Below are 22,792 nucleotides of genomic sequence, written 5' to 3' on the forward strand. Positions count from 1 at the left end.
CACCTCCCGGAAGCTCCCAGCTAGAGACAGGGCCCAGGCCTTGCCTCAGCCCCCTGGGCCTGGAGCCCCAGGGTGGGGAGAGTCTGCCCTTCCAGCCGGAAGGACCTTGCCCAGCAAAGTGAGGGCAGGCGGCTCAACTCTCTGGGACTCTCCTGACCTGTCCTGCCTTCTCCCTTCCAGGTAAGAGCAAGGAGGCGGAGATTAAGAGAATCAACAAGGAACTGGCCAACATCCGCTCCAAGTTCAAGGGTATGCTGGGGGCCCAGGCTCCTGGGTCTGTGGGAGGAGCGGGCTGTGCGCTGGGGCTGGGATACCTGGGACTTGTAGGTTTGATCCTTCCTCATTTTTACCTCCCCTTTCTTCCTTCCTCTGGCCCCAGGGGACAAAGCCTTGGACGGCTACAGCAAGAAAAAGTATGTGTGTAAACTGCTCTTCATTTTCCTGCTCGGCCACGACATCGACTTTGGGCACATGGAGGCCGTGAACCTGCTGAGCTCCAACAAGTACACGGAGAAGCAGATAGTGAGTCTGAGCGGGGAGAGGGCTGGGGGCCTGGACTCCTGGGTCTGAGGTGGAAGGGGCCGGGGGCCTGGATCCTGGGTCTGAAGGAGGAGGGGCCGGGGGCCTGGATCCTGGGTCTGAGGGAGGAGGGGCCGGGGGCCTGGACTCCTGGGTCTGAGGTGGGAGGGGCCGGGGGCCTGGATCCTGGGTCTGAGGTGGGAGGGGCCGGGGGCCTGGATCCTGTGTCTGAAGGAGGAGGGGCCGGGGGCCTGGACTCCTGGGTCTGAGGGAGGAGGGGTTGGGGGCGGGGACTCCTGGGTCTGAGAGGGGAGAGGCCTAGGACCTGGACTCCTGGGGCTGAGGGAGGAGGGGCCGGAAGTGCAGACTCCAGGGTTGAGGGTTGGGGTCTAGGGCCAGTTAACCACTATGCTCCAAGCCCACCACCTCCCTCTGCAACCTAGGGTTACCTGTTCATCTCGGTGCTGGTGAACTCCAACTCGGAGCTGATCCGGCTCATCAACAACGCCATCAAGAACGACCTGGCCAGCCGCAACCCCACCTTCATGTGCCTGGCCCTGCACTGCATCGCCAACGTGGGCAGCCGTGAGATGGGCGAGGCCTTTGCCGCTGACATCCCTCGCATCTTGGTGGCTGGGTGAGGCGTTGGGGACCCAGGTGGGGGGATGGGGTAGACAAGACCCAACCCAGTTTGAGGGTCAGAGAGGCTCTGTCACCTGCCCAAGGTCTCCCAGCCAGGCTTGGCACCACCGTGATTCCGGTGGCAGCCCCATGATTGTCTCTTGTCATCTCACCAAAGTGACTCGACAGTGTAAGGCAGCTTCCCAGCAAAGCCAGTGGGATGTCTATCTGATCGACCTTTAACATCTAGTAAAGAAGAGGTAATAACCTTAAGTTATGTCGGTGACAGCCCTCCAGAGCTTCTGCCTCTTCTCCATTCATTCATTCAACAAACATCTGTTGAGCGTATATGTGCGGGGCACCATGCTGATTGCTGGGGATGTAGCCATGACCAGAAACGGACATGGTCATCCTCCTCCCAGGATGAAACATATATTTTCTCTCAGAACCATGCTGTGGGGTGCAGAAGCCCATAGGGCATATAGTAGGCATGCCTGACCTAGCCTGGGGGATCAGGGAGGGCTTCTCAGAGGAAGTGGGATAAGGCTGAGACCTGGGTGAGTAGGAGGAGTTGGCTGTGGAACAGGGAAAGGCGTGAAGGGTGGTGGATCAGCCTGTGTGACCTTTCTGAAGCAGGAGGTTGCTCAGCAAACACTTCTTGAGCACCTGCAATGTGCCGGGCACTGTTCCGGGCATGGGAAGGCAGCAGGGAGCAGCGGAGACGGTCATGCCCATCCACGGGGAGCTTACATCTCGGGGGGAATCCAAAGAGCAAACACATAGGCAAAGAAGTGAGTTGAGTTCGGATAGTGACAGTTCCTCTGAAGAAAACAAAACAGGGTAGTGGGGGGCAGCAGAGATGGTGGGGAAGGCTGCTTAAGTCAGACTCATCAGGGAGGGTCTCTGCAAAAGGTGACATGTAATTTGAGACTGGAATGATGAGAAGACAGTCATTCAGAAATGTTGGAAGGTATCTCCTCACACCAGTCAGAATGGCCAGTCACCAAAAAATCTACAAACAATAAGTGCCGAAGAGGGTGTGGAGAAAAGGGAACCAACCCTCTTGCGCTGTTGGTGGGAATGTAAATTGGTACAGCCACTGTGGACAACAGTATGGCAGTTCCTTAAAAAACTAAAAATAAAACTACTATATGACCCAGCAATCCCACTCCTGGGCATATAACCTGAAAAAACCATAATTCAATAAGAGTCATGTACCATAATGTTCATTGCAGCACTATTTACAATAGCCAGGATATGGAAGCAACCTAAGTGTCCATCAACAGATGAATGGATAAAGAAGATGTGGCACATATATACAATGGAATATTACTCAGCCATAAAAAGAAACGAAATTGAGTTATTTTTAGTGAGGTGGATGGACCTAGAGTCTGTCATACAGAGTGAAGTAAGTCAGAAAGAGAAAAACAAATACCGTGTGAAAACACATATGTATGGAATCAAAAAAAAAATGGTTCTGAAGAACCTAGGGACGGGACAGGAACAAAGATGCAGGCGCAGAGAATGGACTTTGAGGACACGGGGAGGGGGAAGGGTAAGCTGGGACGAAGTGAGAGAGTGGCATTGACATATATAGACTACCAAATGTAAAATAGATAGCTAGTGGGAAATAGCTGCATAGCATAGGGAGATCAGCTCGGTGCCTTGTGACCATCTAGAAAGGTGGGATGGGGAGGGTGGGAGGGAGACGCAAGAGGGAGGGGATATGGGGATATATGTATACGTATAGCTGATTCACTTTGTTACACAGCAGCAACTAACACAACAATGTAGAGCAATTATACTCCACTAAAGATGTTAAAAAAAAAAAAGGTTGGAGTAGTGCTCCAAGCAAAAGGAGCAGCACGTACAAAGGTCCTGAGGTAGGCATGAGCTTTGTACATTCAAGGAACCAAGAGATAGTGTCTCTGGCTTGACTGTGGTGAACAAGTGAGAGAATAAGGGGAGTATGGATTTATTCTAATTGAAATTGGGAGGCAGTAGGTGTGTTTTGAGCAGATAAATGACATGCTTGGCTTTGTTTTTTTATTTTATCTTTTTAATTTTTATTTATTTATTTTTAATTTTTGGCTGCATTGGGTTTTTGTTGCTGCACATGGGCTTTCTCTAGTTGCGGTGAGTGAGGACTACTCTTCATTGCAGGGCTTGGGCTTCTCATTGTGGTGGCTTCTCTCGTTGCAGAGCATGGGCTCTAGGCACGTGGGCTTCAGTAGTTGTGGCTCATGGGCTCTAGAGTGCAGGCTCAGTAGTTGTGGCGCATGGGCTTAGTTACTCCGCGGCATGTGAGATCTTCCCGGACCACGGCTCGAACCCGTGCCCCCTGCATTGGCAGGCGGATTCTTAACCACTGCGCCACCAGGGAAGCCCCTGTTTTTGTTTTTTTTTAATGTTTTAAAATTTTATTTATTTATTTATTTATTTATGGCTGTGTTGGGTCTTTGTTTCTGTGCATGGGCTTTCTCTAGTTGCGGCGAGTGGGGGCCACTCTTCATCGCAGTGCGCGGGCCTCTCACCGTCGTGGCCTCTCTTGTTGCGGAGCACAAGCTCGACGCGCAGACTCAGTAGTTGTGGCTCACGGGCCTAGTTGCTCTGCGGCATGTGGGGTCTTCCCAGACCAGGGCTCGAACCCGTGTCCCCTGCATTGGCAGGCAGATTCTCAACCACTGCACCACCAGGGAAGCCCGCCCCTGTTTTTTTTCGGCTACTTTATTATTTATTCATTTATTTATTTATGAAGCCTCTGTATTTTTAAAAGGTCACGAACCTGGTGTGGGAGAAGGTAGGACTTGTATTTCTGGCAGCTTGTGGGCTAGATTCCTGCCTGAGGGTCTCCCCAAAACGCAGTTATCAATGTGGGTTAAAAGAGGAAATGAAATATTCTTCAGTGTATTCATGAGCTAGCAAGAAAATAAGGAGACACACAGGCCACAAGCGAAGAGGAGCCTGACACCCAGGGAGATGAGCAGAGTGCCTAAGCTGGATTTTGCTTGGAGCATTTGCTGACCTGGATGAACTTAGGTATTGGTTTTGGGGCCCTATAGCCTCTGGGAGCAGAAGACAAGCTGGTTCAAGCAAGGGCTCCAGAGACTACACTTCAAAGTGAGGGTGACCTAGAAATAAATCCCCTTAAGGTCTATAAGCAAAAGTATCCTTTTTGAACTTTGGCATGGAACAGCCCACACACTGGTGTTCAGTCCTATTTTCCCCTTCCTGGGTCATCCATAGAAACTTAAACCAAACTTCAGCTTAAGTGACACAACCTGCTAGTACCCCAGTGCCTGACAGAAGCAAACAGATCTTTTTGGGAGCAACCCACTTTCACCATAGGCCTCAATGATTTCCACAGATGAAGCTCCAAGTTACATGAGTAGCTCACAGTCGAAAATCACTAAGCACAAGACGCAAGGCACCATGAGGGAGAACCAGCAGAAAGAAAATGGAAAATAACAGTTGGATTGGAGTTTTCATACAGAATGTAAGATGAGTATGCTTAATATGTTTCAAGAAAAAAGAGAACCATTTAAAAATGGAACGAAGTGTAAGCATTTTTTAAAAAGAAATGGACAACATTTAGATTTAAAAAAAAAATTAAGTGGTCTAGTTTAGCAGCAGAGTAGACAGAACCAAAGCAAGGATTGTAAATAGGCAGAAGAACTGGAGAAATTAATCAGAATGCAGCCCAGAGAAACAAAGAGATGGAAAAATTCAAAAGAGAGGTTAAGAGTCAAGGGAGATAAAATCTAACAGCACTCTTTAGAGTTCTAGAAAGAGAGAAGGGAGAGACTCATAACATGACACAGTGTTTGAACAGATTATGGCTAAGAATATACCAGAACCAATGAAAGAACATGATCCTTAGATTCAAGTAGCCTAGAGACTGTCGGGGGCGCCAAGCGCGGTAGCAGGGAGACCATTGAGATGTCTGTTGCCGTCCTGGGCAGAGCTGACGGTGGCTGGGACCAGGGTTGTTGCAGAAAATAGTTACTAGAGCTGTATGTTTTGGAAGGAAAGACGACAGTACTGATTGTATATGGTGTAAGAGAGAGAGAGGAGTGAAGTTGAACAGGTGGATGAATGATGAAGGAGGGAGTGGGGGAGAACCAAGTGAAGGAGGGGGAGGATCCAGAGCTGGGTTTGTCCATGTTAAATCTGAGATGCCTAGTAGACAAAGTCAAAACAAATAAGTAGGGACTTCCCTGGTGGTGCAGTGGTTAAGAATCTGCCTGCCAATGCAGGGGACACGGGTTCGAGCCCTGGTCCGGGAAGATCCCACATGCTGCAGAGCAACTAACCCCGTGCACCACAACTACTGAGCCCGTGCTCTAGAGCCCGCGAGCCACAACTACTGAGCCTGTGCGCCACAAATACTGACGCCTGCACGCCTAGAGCCCGTGCTCCGCAACGAGAGAAGCCACTGCAATGAGAAGCCCGCCAACCGCAACAAAGAGTAGCCCTTGCTCAATGCAACCAGAGAAAAGCCTGCATGCAGCGAGGGAGACCCAGTGCAGCCAAAAATAAATAAATTAATTTTTTTAAAAAAAGTAAAACTAATTTCATTTTTTTTTTTTTAATTTTTGGTTGCACCGTGCGGCATGCGGGATCTTAGTTTCCCCACCAGGCATCGAACCTGTGCCCCCTGCAGTGGAAGCTCAGGGTCCTAACCGCTGGACCGCCAGGGGAATTCCCCATCTAATTTTAATATTTTAATCTCACCTGATCCATCCAGAATCATTTTGACATTGGATCAACATACACATTATCCAATATTTTTTGCGTTAAGTCTTTGAAACCACTGTGTAATTTACACACATGGCATCTCAGTCTGGACTCACTCCATTCAAGTGCTCGGTAGCTTCGTGTCGCTGGGGGCCACCAGATGGGACAGCGCAGGGTGGATGGTAATGAAAGCCACGGGCGGATGAGGTCCCTCGGGCAGGATGTGACCAGAGAAGAGAAGAGACCAAAGGCTGGGGTGATCCAGCGTGTGGAAGTCTGGCCAGGGAGAGGGAGGAAAATGCAGAATGGGCTGTGGCTTGGAGCTTGGGGAAGAAACTTTCGCGGAGGAGGGAGTGGTCCGCCATGGTGAATGCCACTGACAGTTCCTTTAAGATCAGGACAGGCAGCTGGCATTGGCTTGGGTGAGTCAGGTGGCCAGTCACCCTGATTGGGGAGAACTTGGCACCTCTGAGGGCTGAGAAAGAAGCCAGTGTGACAAACATATATGAGCACAGGTGATGTCCCCGTTTCACACAAGGGCAGGGCCCTGCCAAAGTCACAGGCCACGCTTGGCTTGTCTGACTATAGGCTGGGCTCTCAGCACTGGAAACTTGACCTTGACAGTGACTGGGGCACAGAGGAACTGTTTCTATGTTTTTGATTTTTTGTTTTGTTCTGGTTTGGGCTGCACCGCGTGGCTTGTGGAAATTCCACGGCCGGGGACTGAACCTGGGCCACGGCAGTGAAAGCCCAGAATCCTAACCACTAGACCAGCGGGGAACTCTGGGTTACTGTTTTCTTAGGTAGTTTTTTTTTTTTTTTAATTTGAGGTAAAATTCACATAACATAAAGGTCACCATTTTAAGCACTTTAAAGTATACAGTTCGGTGGTCTTCAGTCCATTCACAGTGTTGTTCAAGCATCCCCACTATCTAATTGCAGAACATTTCCATCACCCAAAAAAGAAGCCCTGTGCCCATCAGCAGTCATTCCCCAGACCCTCTCTTCCCAGCCCCAGGCCATCTCTAATATGCTCTGTGTCTCTAAAGATTTGCCTGTTCTGGACATTTCAGATAAATGGAATCACACAGTATGCGGCCTTTGTGTCCGGCTTCTTTTCTCTTGGCATAATGTTTTTGAGGTTCATCCCTGTTGTAGTATGTGTCAGGGCTTCATTCCTTTTTTATGAGCCAATAATAACATTCCACTGTATGGATGGACCACAATTTATTTCTCCGTTCATCACCACGTTTCCACCTTTCGGCTGTGATGAATAATGCATGCATTTGTGTGAACTCTGTTTTCGGTTCTGTTGCGGAGCTGCCTGGGCATGAAATTGCTGGGTCATAAGGTATTACGCCTTGTTTCAAAAAAAAAAAGAAAGAAAGAAAGAAAGAAAACAGCTGCGGTTGAATTTCCCTTCGGGTCCCTCATATCATCTCTCCATCTGGCGTTCCTCCCGGTGCCCTGAGTCTGATGGTGCTTATTCCCATGTACGTTTTGTCCTTTTACACCCAGGCACACCCCCCTATATTATGTAGCTTTCAACTTTACCTACATAGTATCACAATCTCTGTGTAACTTAACCAAGTTGATCAATCGCTCTTATTCTTTTTTTTTTTAATATTTAAATATTTATTTATTTAATTTATTTGGCTGCATTGGGTCTTAGTTGCAGCACGCGGGATCTTCGTTGCGGCATGCGGGGTCTTTCGTTGCAGCATGCGGGCTTCTCTCTAGTTGTGGTGCGCGGGCTCAGTAGTTGCTGCACGGGCCCAGTTGCCCCACGGCATGTAGGATCCTAGTTCCCTGGCCAGGGATCAAACCCGCGTCCCCTGTATTGGAAGACGGATTCTCAACCACTGGACCACCAGGGAAGTCCCCGCTCTTATTCTTTTATTTGGGATTCTCCTGGACGTTTCCTTACCTGTCACGGAGATGATAATAGAGTCCACCTCCTCAGAGGGCTGTGCTGAGGATTAAACGTGTTAATATGTAGAAGCTCTTAGAGCCTGGGCCAGAGGCAGGCCTCATGGGGTGTGAGCTATGATGATGATGGTGGAAAGACCACCATTCATGGAGCTCCGCTGTGGGCAGACCTTCTGCTGGTTTCTGGTTTTAATATGATCTTTCCTATGCCATGACCTTGAGCACGTGTGTGTGCCTTTCCCCAGGGCAGGTGTCTGGGAGCAGAATTGCTGGTCTAGGTCCGCATGCCTTACAGCAGCTACCTGACCAGGGGTAGCCCAGCTCCTTTTCTGACGGCCTGTGTCTGTGTCCACCCGTGGCCACGGCACCCGAAGGCTCCCGTCTCCCCAGCCTGGCCGACACACACGAGTCTGCCTAGCTGATGGGAGAACACGGAGCCACCATGTCCATGCAATTCATGTTTCTCCTACACATCCAGGAAAACATCTTTTCACCTGGCCTTTGACTCCTGCAGTTTCACCCACCCTTCCTGGGACCCTCCCCTGTGCTTCTGTTGAGTCCTTTCTGGGGAAATGTCACTGTAAGGCCCAGTCTGGGTGGTCGAGACAGCTCCTAGGACCCATTCTGTGCTTGAGGCCGCGATACCCAGGTTCACTTCTTCATCCGCCAATCTGTGGGGGTCCTCATTTTCCCCAGGAGGAAATTGCCAGTCAGAGAGGGTCAATGCCTTATCCCCAGATCACGCCCCAAGCAGGCGTGTCTGACCCCAGAGACTGGGGAGTGCTTTCTAGAACTGTTACGCTTCACACTGTTCGTGATGCTGGGACCTGGGTGCTGACCGGGCCGTGAACTCAGCCCTCTGGATGGGACACTGCTGGCTGCCAGGCTCTGTGCTAACCCAGTGCCTGTTCAGTTTCCTGTGGCCACTGTAACCCACGACCACAAGTTAAGGGCTTAAAGCACACATTGATTCTCTCACAGTTCTGGAGGTCAGAAGCCCACGGTGAGGCTCACTGGGCTAAAATTAAGGTGTTGCTAGGTCTTTTCCAGCTTCCAGAGGCTGCCTGCGTCCCGTGGCTCATGGCCCCTTCCATCTTTAATCAGCAGGGTAGCATCTTCTCTCTGATCTCTGTATCTGGCCTTGCATCTCTCTAACTCTGATCCTCCTCCTCCTCTCTTCTAAGGACCTTGTGATTACATTTAGGGCTCACCTGGGTAATCCAGGATCATCTCAAGATCCCTGATTTCATCATATCTGCAAAGTCCCCTTTGTTTTTGTTTTTTTGCGGTACGCGGGCCTCTCACCGTTGTGGCCTCTCCCACTGCGGAGCACAGGCTCAGCGGCCATGGCTCACGGGCCCAGCCGCTCCGCGGCATGTGGGATCTTCCCGGACCGGGGCACGAACCCATGTCCCCTGCATCGGCAGGCGGGCTCTCAACCACTGCGCCACCAGGGAAGCCCATATCTGCAAAGTCCCCTTTGAATGTAAGGGAACACATTCACAGGGTCTGGACATTAGGATGTGGACCTGTCGGGGGGGGCATTATTCAGCCCACCACAGTGTTTGACAGGCTTCCTCTCCTCTGAAGAGGGGAGTAGGGTTCCCATTTTATGAAGGACATTATGGAGGCTCAGAGAGGGAAGGGCGCTTGCCAGAGGCCACACAGCCCTGTGGGTCCAGGGCCACACTGGGTGTCTCGTTAGCATGTCAATTTCGTATCTGTTCAGTATCAAACTTGGGTCTCATTCAGCGCCCCACCAGCCATCTTGCCCCAGGTCCCCACAGAACAAATGGTCTCACCACTTGCCAGGTCCCTCAGGTCAGAAACTTGAGGGTCACCTTGTCCCCTCTTCTGTCTCCACCACCTCATAGTAAAAATGTATCAGAACAGAGCCACTTCTCACCTGCATGGCTGCAGCGGGGTCTGAGGCACTGTCGTCTCCTGTCATCTCCTGCCTGGACTTTTGCTGTCACCTCCCCCCCCGACCCCGCCCCGGCCTCCCACAGTCTCTTCTCCACACAGCAGCAGAGGGACCTTTTAAAAACATAAGTCAGGGCTTCCTTGGTGGCGCAGTGGTTGGGAGAGGCCCGCGTACTGCAAAAAAAAAAAAAAAAAGCAAGTCAGATCTGGGGACAGTGGTCCATAGTAGTACCTATTTTCTCGGTTTGTTGTGGAGATAAAATGAATGAGCCAGTGCCTGTACCAGGGCCGAGCAGATCGGAAGGGCCCTGGGTGGTAGCTTTTACTGCTGTCGCCTTAGTATCATAGCTTCCCTGCTTGTCACCTGCAGTGGCTCCATCTCCCGCTGGGTAAAAGCATAGTCCTCACCGTGGCCTGCAAGGCCCCACACGGTGTGGCTCTCAGCCCCTGCTCTGTCCTGTCTCCAGCCACAGAAGACTCCTCCAAGCTCCTTCCACACACAGGCCTGCCTGCCTCGAGGCCTCCACAGGCTCTTCTGTCTGCTGGGAACATTCTGTGCAGAGTTTTAGTCGTTTCTCTCAGTTTTCTGTTTACCTGGTGCCTTGTTAGTGAGGCCTTCATCCAAAATAGCGTCCCCAGGGACTTCCCTGGTGGTGCAGTGGTTAAGAATCCGCCTGCCAATGCAAGGGACACGGGTTCGAGCCCTGGTCCGGGAAGATCCCACATGCCACGGAGCAACTAAGCCCGTGCGCCACAACTACTGAGCCTGCGCTCTAGAGCCCTCGAGCCACAACTACTGAGCCCATGTGCTGCAACTACCGAAGCCCGCGCACCTAGAGCCAGTGCTCTGCAAGAAAAGAAGCCACTGCAATGAGAAGCCCGTGCACCGCAACGAAGAGTAGCCCCCGCGCCACAACTAAAGAAAGCCCACGTGCAGCAATGAAGACCCAACGCAGCCAAAAAATTAATTAATTAAAATAAAAAATTTAAAAAACAAAAACAAAACCCCAAAATAGCATCCCCGGAGTGCCTGCCCTAGTTTGCTCTGTAGCACTGAACCTGGACAGTATCTGTTGTAGGATGCCGGCTGCCCTGGTGAGAATGTACGCTCTGTGAGGACACACTGTTTTTGGTGTTTTTTTTAAGAAAGAACAACTTTATCTGATACTCTGTGGATTATTTATTTATTTTGGCTGCATCAAGGCTTAGTTGCAGTATGCGGGATCTTTCGTCGCAGTGCGCGGACTCTTCGTTGCGGCGCAAGGGCTTCTCTCTAGTTGTGGCACGTGGGTTCCAGAGCACGTGGGCTCAGTAGTTGCAGCGTGCGGGCTTAGTTGCCCTGCAGCCTGTGGGATCTTAGTTCCCCGAGCAGGGATCGAACCCGTGTACCCTGCATTGGAAGGCGGATTCTTAACCACTGGACAACCAGGGAAGTCCCTGTGAGGACACACTTTGGACAAGTTTGTCCACCATTCTGTCCACAGAGCCGACAGCAGTGCCTGGTTCCCAGTAGGTGCTCAATAAGTGGACGGTAACTGAATGAAGGTGCAGAGCCACGCTTGGCATTTTGCTCGGCCCTGCCCATGACCCCATGAGGTTACTGGGGTGCAACCCATTTTGCAGATGAAGAAACTGAGGCCCGATGGGCAGTGAGGGCAGCACCAGATGGGTTCCTGGGTCTGCCGGGCTTTTTCCGCCTCTTGTTGGACACCCTTCCTGGGAGGAGCGAGAGAGGAGGGGGGAGGTGTGCAGGGCCGTGGTCACGCTGACCCCCCCCTCCCACCCCACGTTGTGTCCCGGCAGGGACAGCATGGACAGTGTGAAGCAGAGTGCAGCCCTGTGCCTGCTGCGGCTCTACAAGGCCTCACCCGACCTGGTGCCCATGGGCGAGTGGACGGCCCGCGTGGTGCACCTGCTCAACGACCAGCACATGGTGAGACCCCTGCCTGGTGCCCAGGGACCCTGGACCCAAGACCCATCGTCCTTGGCAGCCACCTGATGCCTGGGGCCCCCCACCTCTGCCCTGATTCCCACCTGGATGCCTGGGGACCCCTCCTCTGCCCTGATTCTTACCTGAATGCCCAGGGCCCCCCACTTCTGTCACTGACACCCACCTGGATGCCCGGGGTTCCTGTCCAGTGTCCCCAACACCCGTCACTCACCCAGCCCCTCAGAAAAATCCCAGCCTCTGTTTCCGACACCCAGAGATTCCCCCATCGCCTGCCCAACCAGCACAGAGACACTGACCTCTGTCGCCACCCACAGTGCTCCAGTCCCTCATGGTCCCCAAGCCGTGAAACAGCCACCAGGACACCTGTACAAACCCAAGCGCACCCCTCAGGCCACCCCAGCCCCAAGTACTCCTGCGCCTCTCCTCTCAGAACCACAGCCTGGTCACTTGTCCCCAGTCTGACCCTCCCCCGAGGGCCCTGACCTGCCACTCGTCTGCCCCCACAGGGCGTGGTCACAGCCGCTGTCAGCCTCATCACTTGTCTCTGCAAGAAGAACCCGGATGACTTCAAGACATGCATCTCCCTGGCTGTGTCTCGCCTGAGCCGGGTGGGTGTGGTATCAGCGCCAGCTGCAGCGTCCCTGTCCCCTGGGCACCTCTCTGGTCCTCACTTTCCCAGAGAGACCATCTAGCTCAGTGGTTAAGGACTCAGGGTCAGAGCTGGGTTCATCCCAGCTCCGTCACTTCCTGGCTGTGTGGCCCTAGGCAAGTGGCTTCACCCCTCTGGGCCTCGTTTGCCTCATGTGTTCAAAGGGGATTATTCCAGTGCCTGCCTCACAGCATAGCTGCTGTGAATTAATCTGTATAAAGAGCACAGGGCCGGGCACACGATGAGCACCCAGGAAGTGAGGTTGCTCTCCTGTCTGTCTCCCTCTCGTCCCCCTCTCTTTCTTCTTCCTGCTTCTCCTGCTTTTCCTTCCCTCTTCTGCTCCTCTCACCACCTTCGCCCCTGTCCTGGGAACATGCCCTGAGGCCTCCTGTGGGCCCATCTCTGTGCAGGCTGACACTTGGGGACACGGATGAGTCAGACCCGAGCCTGCCCTCAAGGAGCTCCCTGTCCTGTTGAGGGGAGGGATGTACGGCAGGGCCAACTCAGGCACAGATTATCATAAAAGGGGCGGTGTGTGCAGTCGTGGAGGTAGCAAGGACGTTGCAGGCCCCCCAAAGGAGGCACTTCACGCAGCCTAGAAGTCTGGGAAGGCTTCCTGGTGGAGGTGATCCTTGCCTGAGTTGAGACTTGGAATAAATATAAATGTTTCCTGAGGAGGTCAAGAGAGGCCTGTGTTCTCAACCAAAGAGAACAACACACCAGCTTACTCATTCGTATTTTCATTCATTCACCACACATCCGAATTCTCTCGTGGGCCAGGCTTGGTGGGGGAGACACAGACAGTAACAGCGGGGGCGGGGCACCTGCTGTCATGGAGGCGGCTCAGAGCAGGATGGAGCTTGCTTCCTGGAGAGGGGTTTTCAAGGTGGCGTAGGAGTTTGTCGTGAGGAAAAAAAGTTGCTAATTCCCCCACCTCTTCCCTGATCCCTTCTCGTGTCTGACCTTGTAGTAGGCCCGGGGACCCAGGAATGGGTCAGACCCAGTTCCTGCCCCTGTGTATCTTCGGGTGTTGGGGGAGGGCCACAAGGAAGCACTCTCCAGGGAGCCGTGGGGTCCAGGTTCTAGTGAAGGCAGCCCAGGGCATTGTGAAGCGCAGAGTTGGAGTCCCCTTCACAGAAGGGGATCGGGTTGGCCGAGATTTCCTGCCCACCCAACGCCAGCTTTACTTGGAAAAACCGACCAGTCCCAGATCCAGCCAGTCACTCGCTGTGTGCCCGAGGCTTCCTCACCACCCTCCCTGAGCCTCAGGTTTCTGCACCATAAAACTGTCAGGTCACAGCCACCCCTCCCCGTGGCCCCACCCATGCCTCGCCCCCCTCCTCTGCCCCCAGATCGTCTCCTCGGCCTCTACCGACCTCCAGGACTACACCTACTACTTCGTCCCGGCGCCCTGGCTCTCGGTGAAGCTCCTGCGGCTGCTGCAGTGCTACCCCCCGCCAGGTACTGCCGAGCGCACCCGGGCTGGGGTCTGGGGCCTCCAACCCCATGGCTGGGCAGCGGGGCCGGGTGCTGGGGGTCTGTGTCAGGAGTCCTCTGAGGCTGCGCTGGTGCCTCTAGCCCCTGTTCCGAGGCTGCAGTGGGGGCAGCGCTGAGCCCAGGGCCCACGCTGGGAGGCCCCGGATGAGAATGTTGTATGAGGCTGTTGGAGACCGGTTGGGGGGGGGTGGGCAGCAGAGAGCAGGGCATCCTCCCGGCTCAGCACAGACAATGGGACAAATCGCTTGTTTGTTGACTCCCCTGCTGTGGGCCTGGGTCCCTGCAAAACCAGACTCACGCTCCAGCCCTGAATGCTCCAGCCCTGGAATGTCGGGGCTGTCATCGCATCTGTTACAGATGAGGAAACCAGGGCTTGGAGAGGGGAGGGCCTTGCCCAAGGTCACCCAGCAGGTCAAGGGGCAATTCCAGGCCATGCAGTGGGAGTTAGCATAGCTCTGCTAGGGGTTTTCATGCCCTCGTTGCTCATGGTCATGACCGCTGGTGTGGACGGAGGGTACTGCAGTGAGCTGGTACTGCACCGGGGTGTCCAGGTGCCCCCAGCAGAGCTGGCGAGGGGCAGCTGTCCCTGAAACAGACACACCGGGCAACTGAGGCTTGGAGAGAAGACATTGCCTTTCCAGGGCAGCGAAGGAAGAGCAGAGCCTGACTCCTGAATCTCTGCTCTAAACCCTTTCCCTCTACCACGTGGGCCGTGGCTCCCCCTGGGCTTCTGTATCCTCGGCTGTCTGACCTCACAGAGCAGTTTTGAGGGACCCTGTGCTGAGGTGCTTAGCACACAGTAGGCGCTTGATAAACCGGTGCCCTTCGATTCAACCAGGGTGCTAAGCACCTGCTGGGGGCCAGGGAGCTGGTGTGTAGCCCCAAATCTTCACAGCCAGCTGGGTGCGAGCGTGCGCGTGCGTGCACACACGCACACACTGTAATGGAGTGTATGATGTAGGTGACACCCAAGGCCCCTCCCAGCCGGTGAAAGCCAGGGATGAATTTTGTCATGAGGCCCTGGGGAAGCCTCGTCCCCACTCTGGGCCTCTTTTCTCATCCTGTAAGGAAGGGCATAGCTAGAACCTAAGCCCTCTTGCATCAAGAAGCCCCGCCTCATAATTTTGGGGTGTGCCCTGGGCAGGTACCTCACCAACTCTGATCCCCTGCCCTGTGAGAATTGCAGCCATTCCCCCACCCCACCCCCACCCAGTGCTGGGCAGGGAGGGGCTGCTCCAATTTGTTTCCAAGTAATTTATTTTTTATTCAGTTGCACCAGGTCTTAGTTGTAGCAGGCAGGCTCCTTAGTGGCAGCACGTGGGCTCCCTAGTTGCAGCAGGCGGGCTTCTTAGTTGCAGCTAGTGGGCTCCTTAGGTGTGGCATGCAAACTCTTAGTTGTGGCATGCATGTGGGATCCCTGACCAGGGATCGAACCCGGGCCCCCTGCACTGGGAGCGCAGAGTCCTATCCACTGTGCCACCAGGGAAGTCCCATAAGTCTCTTTTAATCTCGAAGAATTCCCCCTTCATTCCATGACATTGGCCTTCACTGCAACCTTTGGTTAAGAAAAATTTTGGACATAAGGATAACTTGGGAGAACAGTAAAATGACCACACCCAGATGCCCCTGACCCAGACTCAGCGGAGCTTTACCACTTTGCTGGATTTGCTCCCTTGTTCCCTCACTGTCTCGGACATCCAGTTGCTGAATTACTTGAAAGTAAGTGGCAGGGACTTCCCTGGTGGCTCATTGGTTGAGAATCCTCCTGCCAAAGCAGGGGACACGGGTTCGAACCCTGGTCTGGGAAGATCCCACAGGCCGCGGAGCAACTAGGCCGGTGCGCCACAACTACTGAGCCTGTGCTCTAGAGCCAGCGAGCCACACTACTGAGCCCACGTGCCACAACTACTGAAGCCCGTGTGCCTAGAGCCCGTGCTCCACAACAAGAGAAGCCACCACAATGAGAAGCCTGTCACTGCAATGAAGAGTAGCCCCCGCTCACCACAACTAGAGAAAGCCCGCGTGCACCAACAAAGACCCAACACAGCCAAAAATAAATAAAATAAATAAATTTATTAAAAAAAAAAAAGTGGCAGACATCATAACACTCCCCCTCACCCCAAAATATTTCCGCAAACGTTTCTTAGAATCAAGAACGCTACAAAACCGCAATGCTCTTATCACGCCTAAGCAGATTTAGAATAACCTTGGGGTCATCAGCTACCCAGGCAGCAAACTGCCCTAATTGTCCATAGCATTATTTTTATGGCTTAAAAAATACAGCCTAGGACCACAAATTAACTGATTACGTCTTTGTCATTCTTTTTTTCCATCTGGAATAGCCCCACCCCCACTCCCAGTTTTTGAAGAAACAGGGAGGTTTTGGGTTGCGGTGTGTCCCATGTTTTGGATTGGGCTGATCGCTGCCTGTGTCCTTTAGCTGGTTCTCTATCTTGTGAATTTCCCGATAGATTTGGGTACAACATTCTTTGCTAGAACACTTGACAGTTGTTCTGTCCACTTGGTGTTGCCTCACAGGTGAGGGAATGGCAGTTCCCGGGGTTTGTGTGAGCTCCTAGATGGCACCTGTCTCAGGCACTCAGACCCCTCCTTGGGAAGAGCCGGGTTTGGGCGTGTCTCTGGGGAAGGTTCCCGCAGCTTTCTTTGTTCTGTGAGACTCCTAAAGTGCATGAGTGCTGCGGGAGGGGAAACAGGGGCTCCCAAGGGTGGAGCCTCTGGCCCAGCAGAGTTAGAACGGAGCAGGACGAGAGCTCAGGTCTGGAGTCATGTCCTCTGTCAGCCTCCCCTGGTCACCTGGAACCCAGGAAGGACTTGGGGGAGTAGAGGCCCCAGCCTGAAGCTGCAGGGCTCGCACTCTTCCTCTGGAGGATGGGAGCCATGGCGTGGCCCCTGCCCCTGGCATGCGGGCCGGGCCGGCAGAGAGCTCAGCCCAGGGCGTGCCCTCTGGTTCCCCAGAGGACGCGGCCGTGAAGGGGCGGCTGGTGGAGTGTCTGGAGACCGTGCTCAACAAGGCCCAGGAGCCGCCCAAGTCCAAGAAGGTCCAGCACTCCAACGCCAAGAATGCCATCCTCTTTGAGACCATCAGCCTCATCATCCACTACGACAGGTGCCTGCCTGCTGGGGGGCGGGGAGCCTGGCCTGGGAAGGGAGGGCTGAGGGCCAGGAATGTGACTGCTAGCTAGGAGGGTGATGGGAGTGTGAAACGCTGCCCTGCCAGATCGGCACCGGGCCCCTCTTGAGGGGCGGAATTCCCGAATATCTGTATTTGGGCTGGATGCCCAGGTGTCTGGGTCCCCAGGGGACCCAGGGCAGGAGTTAAGAGCTGAATCAGCTGAGGCCCGGTCCTCCATCTCCTCATGTCATCTTGGGTGTCTTCCCTGCCCCCACCCCGGTCTCTTCCTCTTTTGCCGGCAGTGAGCCCAACCTCCTGGTCCGGGCCTGTAACCAGCTAGGCCAGTTCCTGCAGCACCGGGAGACCAACCTGCGCTACCTGGCCCTGGAGAGCATGTGCACACTGGCCAGCTCCGAGTTCTCCCACGAGGCGGTCAAGACCCACATTGACACCGTCATCAACGCCCTCAAGGTGTGACCTTTGGGAGCCTGCCCCCGGCCACACTGACCTGGCCTGTGTCTCCTCTGCTCCCTCAGAGAGGCTCTGGGGGTCAGAGGCCCTGGGGTGGCCGGCCCATGCCAGGAGGGAGCCTAGAACACACCCTACCTGCTCTCCTCCCTCAGACGGAGCGGGACGTCAGCGTGCGACAGCGGGCGGCCGACCTCCTCTATGCCATGTGCGACCGGAGCAATGCCAAGCAGATTGTGTCAGAGATGCTGCGGTACCTGGAGACGGCCGACTATGCCATCCGCGAAGAGATCGTGAGTCCTGGCAGGGGCAGGACGCCCAGGCTCCTGGGTCTCCAGATCGGGATGCGCTGAGCCCAGATGGGGTGAGTGCACACTCCACCTCCCCGCCGTGGGCACACTCGCACACCCGACCTCCCTCCTGGCTGGCAGGTCCTAAAGGTGGCCATCCTGGCTGAGAAGTACGCCGTGGACTACAGCTGGTACGTGGACACCATCCTCAACCTCATCCGCATCGCGGGCGACTACGTGAGCGAGGAGGTGTGGTACCGCGTGCTACAGATTGTCACCAACCGTGACGACGTCCAGGGCTACGCTGCCAAGACCGTCTTCGAGGTCAGCACCCCCGTCTCACCCCCACAAAGGGGCCACAAGGCAGAGCAAGGACAGCTGGGGCGGTGGGCCAGGTGGCCTGGGCCTCCATCCTGCTTCCTCCTCCTCAGAGGGGCCTTGGCCTCCTGGGGCCTTCCAGGGACACAGGGCCCGGGCCTCCACGGGCTCATATATATGAGGGTCAGCAGGGCGTGGGGTGCCTAATGTGTAGCCACCAGTCCCCAGGTCCCGGCAGTTTCTCACTCCCTCTGCCCCAGAAAAGAGGGCCCATTCTGCCCCGTTTTACTCCCTGTTGTGAGCTCTGGCCAGTCACTTAACTGCTCTGTGCCTCACTTTCCCCATCTATAAACCCACCCACAGCAGAGTCAGGAGGCTTCTGCAGTTAATAGGAGTCGAGGGCTCAGCGCCGCGCCTGGCACATGCTGAGCGCTCCTGAGTCAGGATGGTGCCACTCACCGCTGTCCCCGCCCCCCAGGCGCTCCAGGCCCCCGCCTGCCATGAGAACATGGTGAAAGTTGGCGGCTACATCCTTGGGGAGTTTGGGAACCTGATTGCTGGGGACCCTCGCTCCAGGTGAGGGGGTGAACGCACACAAACTCCTGAGGGGTCTGGGGCCCTGGGGTCCGCCTGCGGTCCCCGGAAAGGTCCCCCTGAGGGAGGCGGCACCTCTCATGGGGGCTTCTGGGAGAGGGTGGTGGAGCTGGCCACCTGCTGACGCGCACCCCCGGCCCCGCCCCCTGCAGCCCCCCAGTGCAGTTCTCCCTGCTGCACTCCAAGTTCCACCTGTGCAGCGTGGCCACCCGGGCCCTGCTGCTGTCCACCTACATCAAGTTCATCAACCTCTTCCCGGAGACCAAGGCCACCATCCAGGGTGTCCTGCGGGCCGGCTCCCAGCTGCGCAACGCCGACGTGGAGCTGCAGCAGCGCGCCGTCGAGTACCTCACCCTTAGCTCGGTGGCCAGCACGGACGTCCTGGTCAGAGCCCCAGTCCCCACGCGCCCCTCCTCTGCACCTCTGTCCCCTCCTCCTCCCCGGGACGCCCGTCCCTGACCTGCTCCTTCCCCCCAACCCCCCTGCCCCGACCCCGCAGGCCACGGTGCTGGAGGAGATGCCACCCTTCCCCGAGCGAGAGTCGTCCATCCTGGCCAAGCTGAAACGCAAGAAAGGGCCAGGGGCCGGCAGTGCCCTGGATGATGGCCGGAGGGAGCCCAGCAGCCACGACATCAATGGGGGTGTGGAGCCCACCCCCAGCACCGTGGTGAGTCCCGTGGGGCTGGGCTGCCGGGGCTGGGCCCAGCCATGCCGTCCTCTCTTTTCACCTGTGCCTGCATTCCCTGCAGTCCACGCCCTCACCCTCCGCCGACCTCCTGGGGCTGCGGGCAGCCCCTCCCCCAGCGGCACCCCCAGCTCCCTCGGGTGCGGGCAACCTCCTGGTGGACGTATTCTCCGACGGCCCGGCCGCCCAGCCTAGCTTGGGGCCCACCCCCGAGGAGGCCTTCCTCAGGTACCGCCCGCCTTGGGCCCAGGGCTGCCCCCTTTCCATCTGCCCCCTCCCAACTCCCCCCTCCCTCCCTGTCCCTGAGCCTCTGTCGCCCTGGCTGCCACCTCCCCCGGCCTCCTGCCTCCCTCTGGGCCACTCTGGACTCTCGGCTGACCCTGGCCACCCTGTGTTGTCCTTTCCCGTCATCACGTCTCAGCCTGCTCTTCCTTCTCTCCTTCCCTTCTCCCCACTCCCTCTCTCTTTGCCCTCTTGCTGCCTCTCTGGGATTGGCTGCTGCCACGCCTGTCTTCTCTTGTCTGCTCTGGGATTGGATGGCCCAGCGAGCTGGAGCCGCCTGCCCCTGAGAGCCCCATGGCTTTGCTGGCTGATCCAGCTCCAGCTGCTGAGTAAGGGGTGGCCTCAGGGGGTTGGGGGGCAGACTCCCGTGTCCCCAGGGAGGGTTAGGGGACTGGGAGCTCTCGTCAAGCTCTCCTGATGAGCTGCAAGGAATTGGAAGGGAGTGAAATCAAGGCTGTCTGATACAGGGTAGGGGGGTGCTGACCGTACCTGCCAGGGTCCTATTCCCACTAGAGGCAATTGCCAGTCTGATTCTGGGGCTCTTTGGGGAATCTGGGTATATGGGTTCTGGCCTTCTGTTCCTTCAGGGCTTGCAAGCTCTCACCACTAGCTCTGGGCCTTTACCTCTAGCCCCCCAAGCCCCTTCTCATCTCTCTCCTTTCCCACCTGCAGCCCAGGTCCTGAGGACATTGGCCCGCCCATCCCGGAAGCCGATGAGCTGCTGAATAAGTGAGTCGTGGGTGAGGTTGGGGAGGGCAGTGGGGACAAGTGGGAAGCACAGAGCAGGAGCCAGGCGAGCACCCGTCATCTTGAGCTCCCACCGCCCCCACCCAGGTTCGTGTGCAGGAACAACGGGGTCCTGTTTGAGAACCAGCTGCTGCAGATTGGAGTCAAGTCAGAGTTCCGGCAGAACTTGGGTGAGTCCAGGGGGCAATGGGGTGAAGTTTCAGGGAGACCTTGGCTTCGGGAGGGCATGGAAGGAACTCAGATGGAGCCCTACCTCTCCTCACCCCCCCACAGGGCGCATGTATCTCTTCTATGGCAACAAGACTTCAGTGCAGTTCCAGAACTTCTCTCCCACCGTGGTCCACCCTGGAGACCTCCAGACTCATATCCTGTCGGCCTGGCCCAGCCCCGCCCCTCCAGGTCCACCTTCTTGGCAGCTGGGAAGGAGATGGACCCAGGTCCAGACCCCTGTTGGGCCCTCTTACTTGAAAGCCTGAGCCCGTGGTACTTCTCTGAGATTTAGTGTCATCTGTAAGATGGGGTGGGCCTCTTTAACAGGACAGGAGATGATAGTGACATGATGTGATAGGAATGCAGGAGGTGTTACTTCCGGAATCACAGCTGCTCTGGGCCTCAGTTGGTCCCTGTGAAGCCCCTCCCGTGTCCTGACCTCGTCTTCCATCGGGGTCGACACCCGATTCCAGTGCCTCCTGCCCTCGAAAGCCAGGCCTGGGGGTCTTGTTGCCAACCACGGCCTTCTCCTGTGTGTCCTGGGCCAGTCACTTGGCCTCTCTGAGCCTTGCTATCCCTTCTGTGAAGTGTAGATCCTCCTCCTCCTTTTCACAGGCTTGTTTTGAATATCAGTGTGGTTCGAAGACCCTGGAAGGGTGGCTGGCATAAAGGAACTGCTTGAGCAGTGTCGTCAGTCCCCTGTCCCCCTTCTCTGGGCCTCAGTTTGCACAACTTGGAAATTAGAGTGGTTAGACCCTGAAACTGAGGACCTTTTCAGTTCTTTGGCTCATTCAGCATTTCCAGAGGCCTTCTGTAGGCTCAGCTCTGTGCTGGGCAGGGCCCGGGGGAGAGAGACATAAGACCCCGTCCTTGCCAGTGGGTTGCTGACACAAAGGCCACCATTTTGGTGAACCTACCGTGTGCCACACGCACTGACAAGTACTTGTGCTGGATGATTTCATTGACTGCTGAGGACACTACGTCCATTTCGCAGATGAGGCTAAGAGAGGTTAAGTGACTTGCCCATAGTAACCGAGGTGCTAAGAGCTGGGATTCAAACCCAGGTCAGCCTTCAGAGCCATGGTGTGACCTGTACCATAATGGAGGTGGCTGAGCCCACTATGGAAGGCCAGAGGAGGCACCTAGGTCAGAGGTTTGGCTTAGGAAGGACTTTGGAGCTAGGCCTTGTACGATGAGCCCTGGACGGCAGCGCCGAGCCCCTGAAGGGCCGGCAGGCTGGGGCTTCCAGGAAAGTTCTGAACCATCAGGTGGATGGTCAAGTCCCTTCCCCATCACCACCACCCCGCCCCCCGGGCCGCTCCTGTTTCTGGCTTCCTTGACCACGGGCGGGCACAGCTGGCCGTGCAGACCAAGCGGGTGGCCTCGCAGGTGGACGGTGGGGCACAGGTACAGCAGGTGCTCAACATCGAGTGTCTGCGGGACTTCCTGACGCCCCCCCTCCTGTCCGTGCGCTTCCGGTGAGTCAGGAGGCGGGGCGCTGCCGGGTAGGCGGGGGTTCCGGGGCGAGGGTGTGGTCTGACCGAGCCCTCCCTCCTCTCCCGCCAGGTACGGGGGCGCCCCCCAATCCCTCACCCTGAAGCTCCCGGTGACCATCAACAAGTTCTTCCAGCCGACGGAGATGGCGGCCCAGGACTTCTTCCAGCGTTGGAAGCAGCTGAGCCTGTGAGCCGCGGGGCGGGGGGGACGGAGCCAAAGCCGCCCTCAGGGTGGGCGGGGCTGGGGCTTCCAGATCCCTGACTTGAATCTTTCCCGGCCCCTAGGCCCCAACAGGAGGCGCAGAAAATCTTCAAAGCCAACCACCCCATGGACGCGGAGGTCACTAAGGCCAAGGTGAGACAGGCTAGACAGGAGAAGCACCGGGGCTAGTTTCCCAGCCCTGCCTCTCTCTCCAACTCTGGGATTTGGGGAGCAGTGGCTGCTCCACTTCTGAGCCTCTGTTTTCCCATCTGTAAAGTGGGGCCAATTTCCACTCCAAAGGGTTTGGGGGAACTGGTGCGCCACTGTCTGGGAGCTAACAGAGATCGGGCACCCTCTGACGGCTCCCCCCCTTCCTCCTCAGCTCCTGGGGTTTGGCTCTGCTCTCCTGGACAATGTGGACCCCAACCCAGAGAACTTCGTGGGGGCTGGAATCATCCAGACGAAAGCCCTGCAGGTGGGCTGTCTGCTCCGGCTGGAGCCCAATGCCCAGGCTCAGGTGAGTGGTGCTCTGCGAGGCTCC

The 22,792-nt window shown here is 55.8% G+C and overlaps 1 protein-coding gene across 8 annotated transcripts in view; it reads left to right on the plus strand.

The window, feature by feature from the left end:
- Positions 1 to 22,792, plus strand: part of AP2A1 (adaptor related protein complex 2 subunit alpha 1) — a 53,994-nt gene that overhangs the window by 30,392 nt on the left and 810 nt on the right. For 5 of the 8 annotated variants that reach the window (XM_049703369.1, XM_049703371.1, XM_049703364.1 and 2 more), the window contains 22 exons: positions 181 to 249; positions 380 to 522; positions 963 to 1,156; positions 11,533 to 11,662; positions 12,187 to 12,288; positions 13,682 to 13,790; positions 16,803 to 16,953; positions 17,262 to 17,430; positions 17,583 to 17,720; positions 17,859 to 18,041; positions 18,514 to 18,611; positions 18,782 to 19,013; positions 19,129 to 19,296; positions 19,379 to 19,542; positions 19,860 to 19,925; positions 20,269 to 20,325; positions 20,431 to 20,513; positions 20,617 to 20,705; positions 21,907 to 22,031; positions 22,120 to 22,236; positions 22,335 to 22,404; positions 22,634 to 22,768. In XM_049703369.1, coding sequence (XP_049559326.1) covers positions 181 to 249; positions 380 to 522; positions 963 to 1,156; positions 11,533 to 11,662; positions 12,187 to 12,288; positions 13,682 to 13,790; positions 16,803 to 16,953; positions 17,262 to 17,430; positions 17,583 to 17,720; positions 17,859 to 18,041; positions 18,514 to 18,611; positions 18,782 to 19,013; positions 19,129 to 19,296; positions 19,379 to 19,542; positions 19,860 to 19,925; positions 20,269 to 20,325; positions 20,431 to 20,513; positions 20,617 to 20,705; positions 21,907 to 22,031; positions 22,120 to 22,236; positions 22,335 to 22,404; positions 22,634 to 22,768 — 2,792 coding nt within the window. Of the gene's footprint in view, positions 1 to 180; positions 250 to 379; positions 523 to 962; positions 1,157 to 11,532; positions 11,663 to 12,186; positions 12,289 to 13,681; positions 13,791 to 16,802; positions 16,954 to 17,261; positions 17,431 to 17,582; positions 17,721 to 17,858; positions 18,042 to 18,513; positions 18,612 to 18,781; positions 19,014 to 19,128; positions 19,297 to 19,378; positions 19,543 to 19,859; positions 19,926 to 20,268; positions 20,326 to 20,430; positions 20,514 to 20,616; positions 20,706 to 21,897; positions 22,032 to 22,119; positions 22,237 to 22,334; positions 22,405 to 22,633; positions 22,769 to 22,792 lie in introns of all 8 variants that reach the window. The other 3 variants (XM_049703366.1, XM_049703368.1, XM_049703365.1) reach the window with 2 other exon arrangements.

This window comes from Orcinus orca, chromosome 20, assembly GCF_937001465.1.
Source record: "Orcinus orca chromosome 20, mOrcOrc1.1, whole genome shotgun sequence".
Taxonomy (NCBI): Eukaryota; Metazoa; Chordata; class Mammalia; order Artiodactyla; family Delphinidae; genus Orcinus; species Orcinus orca.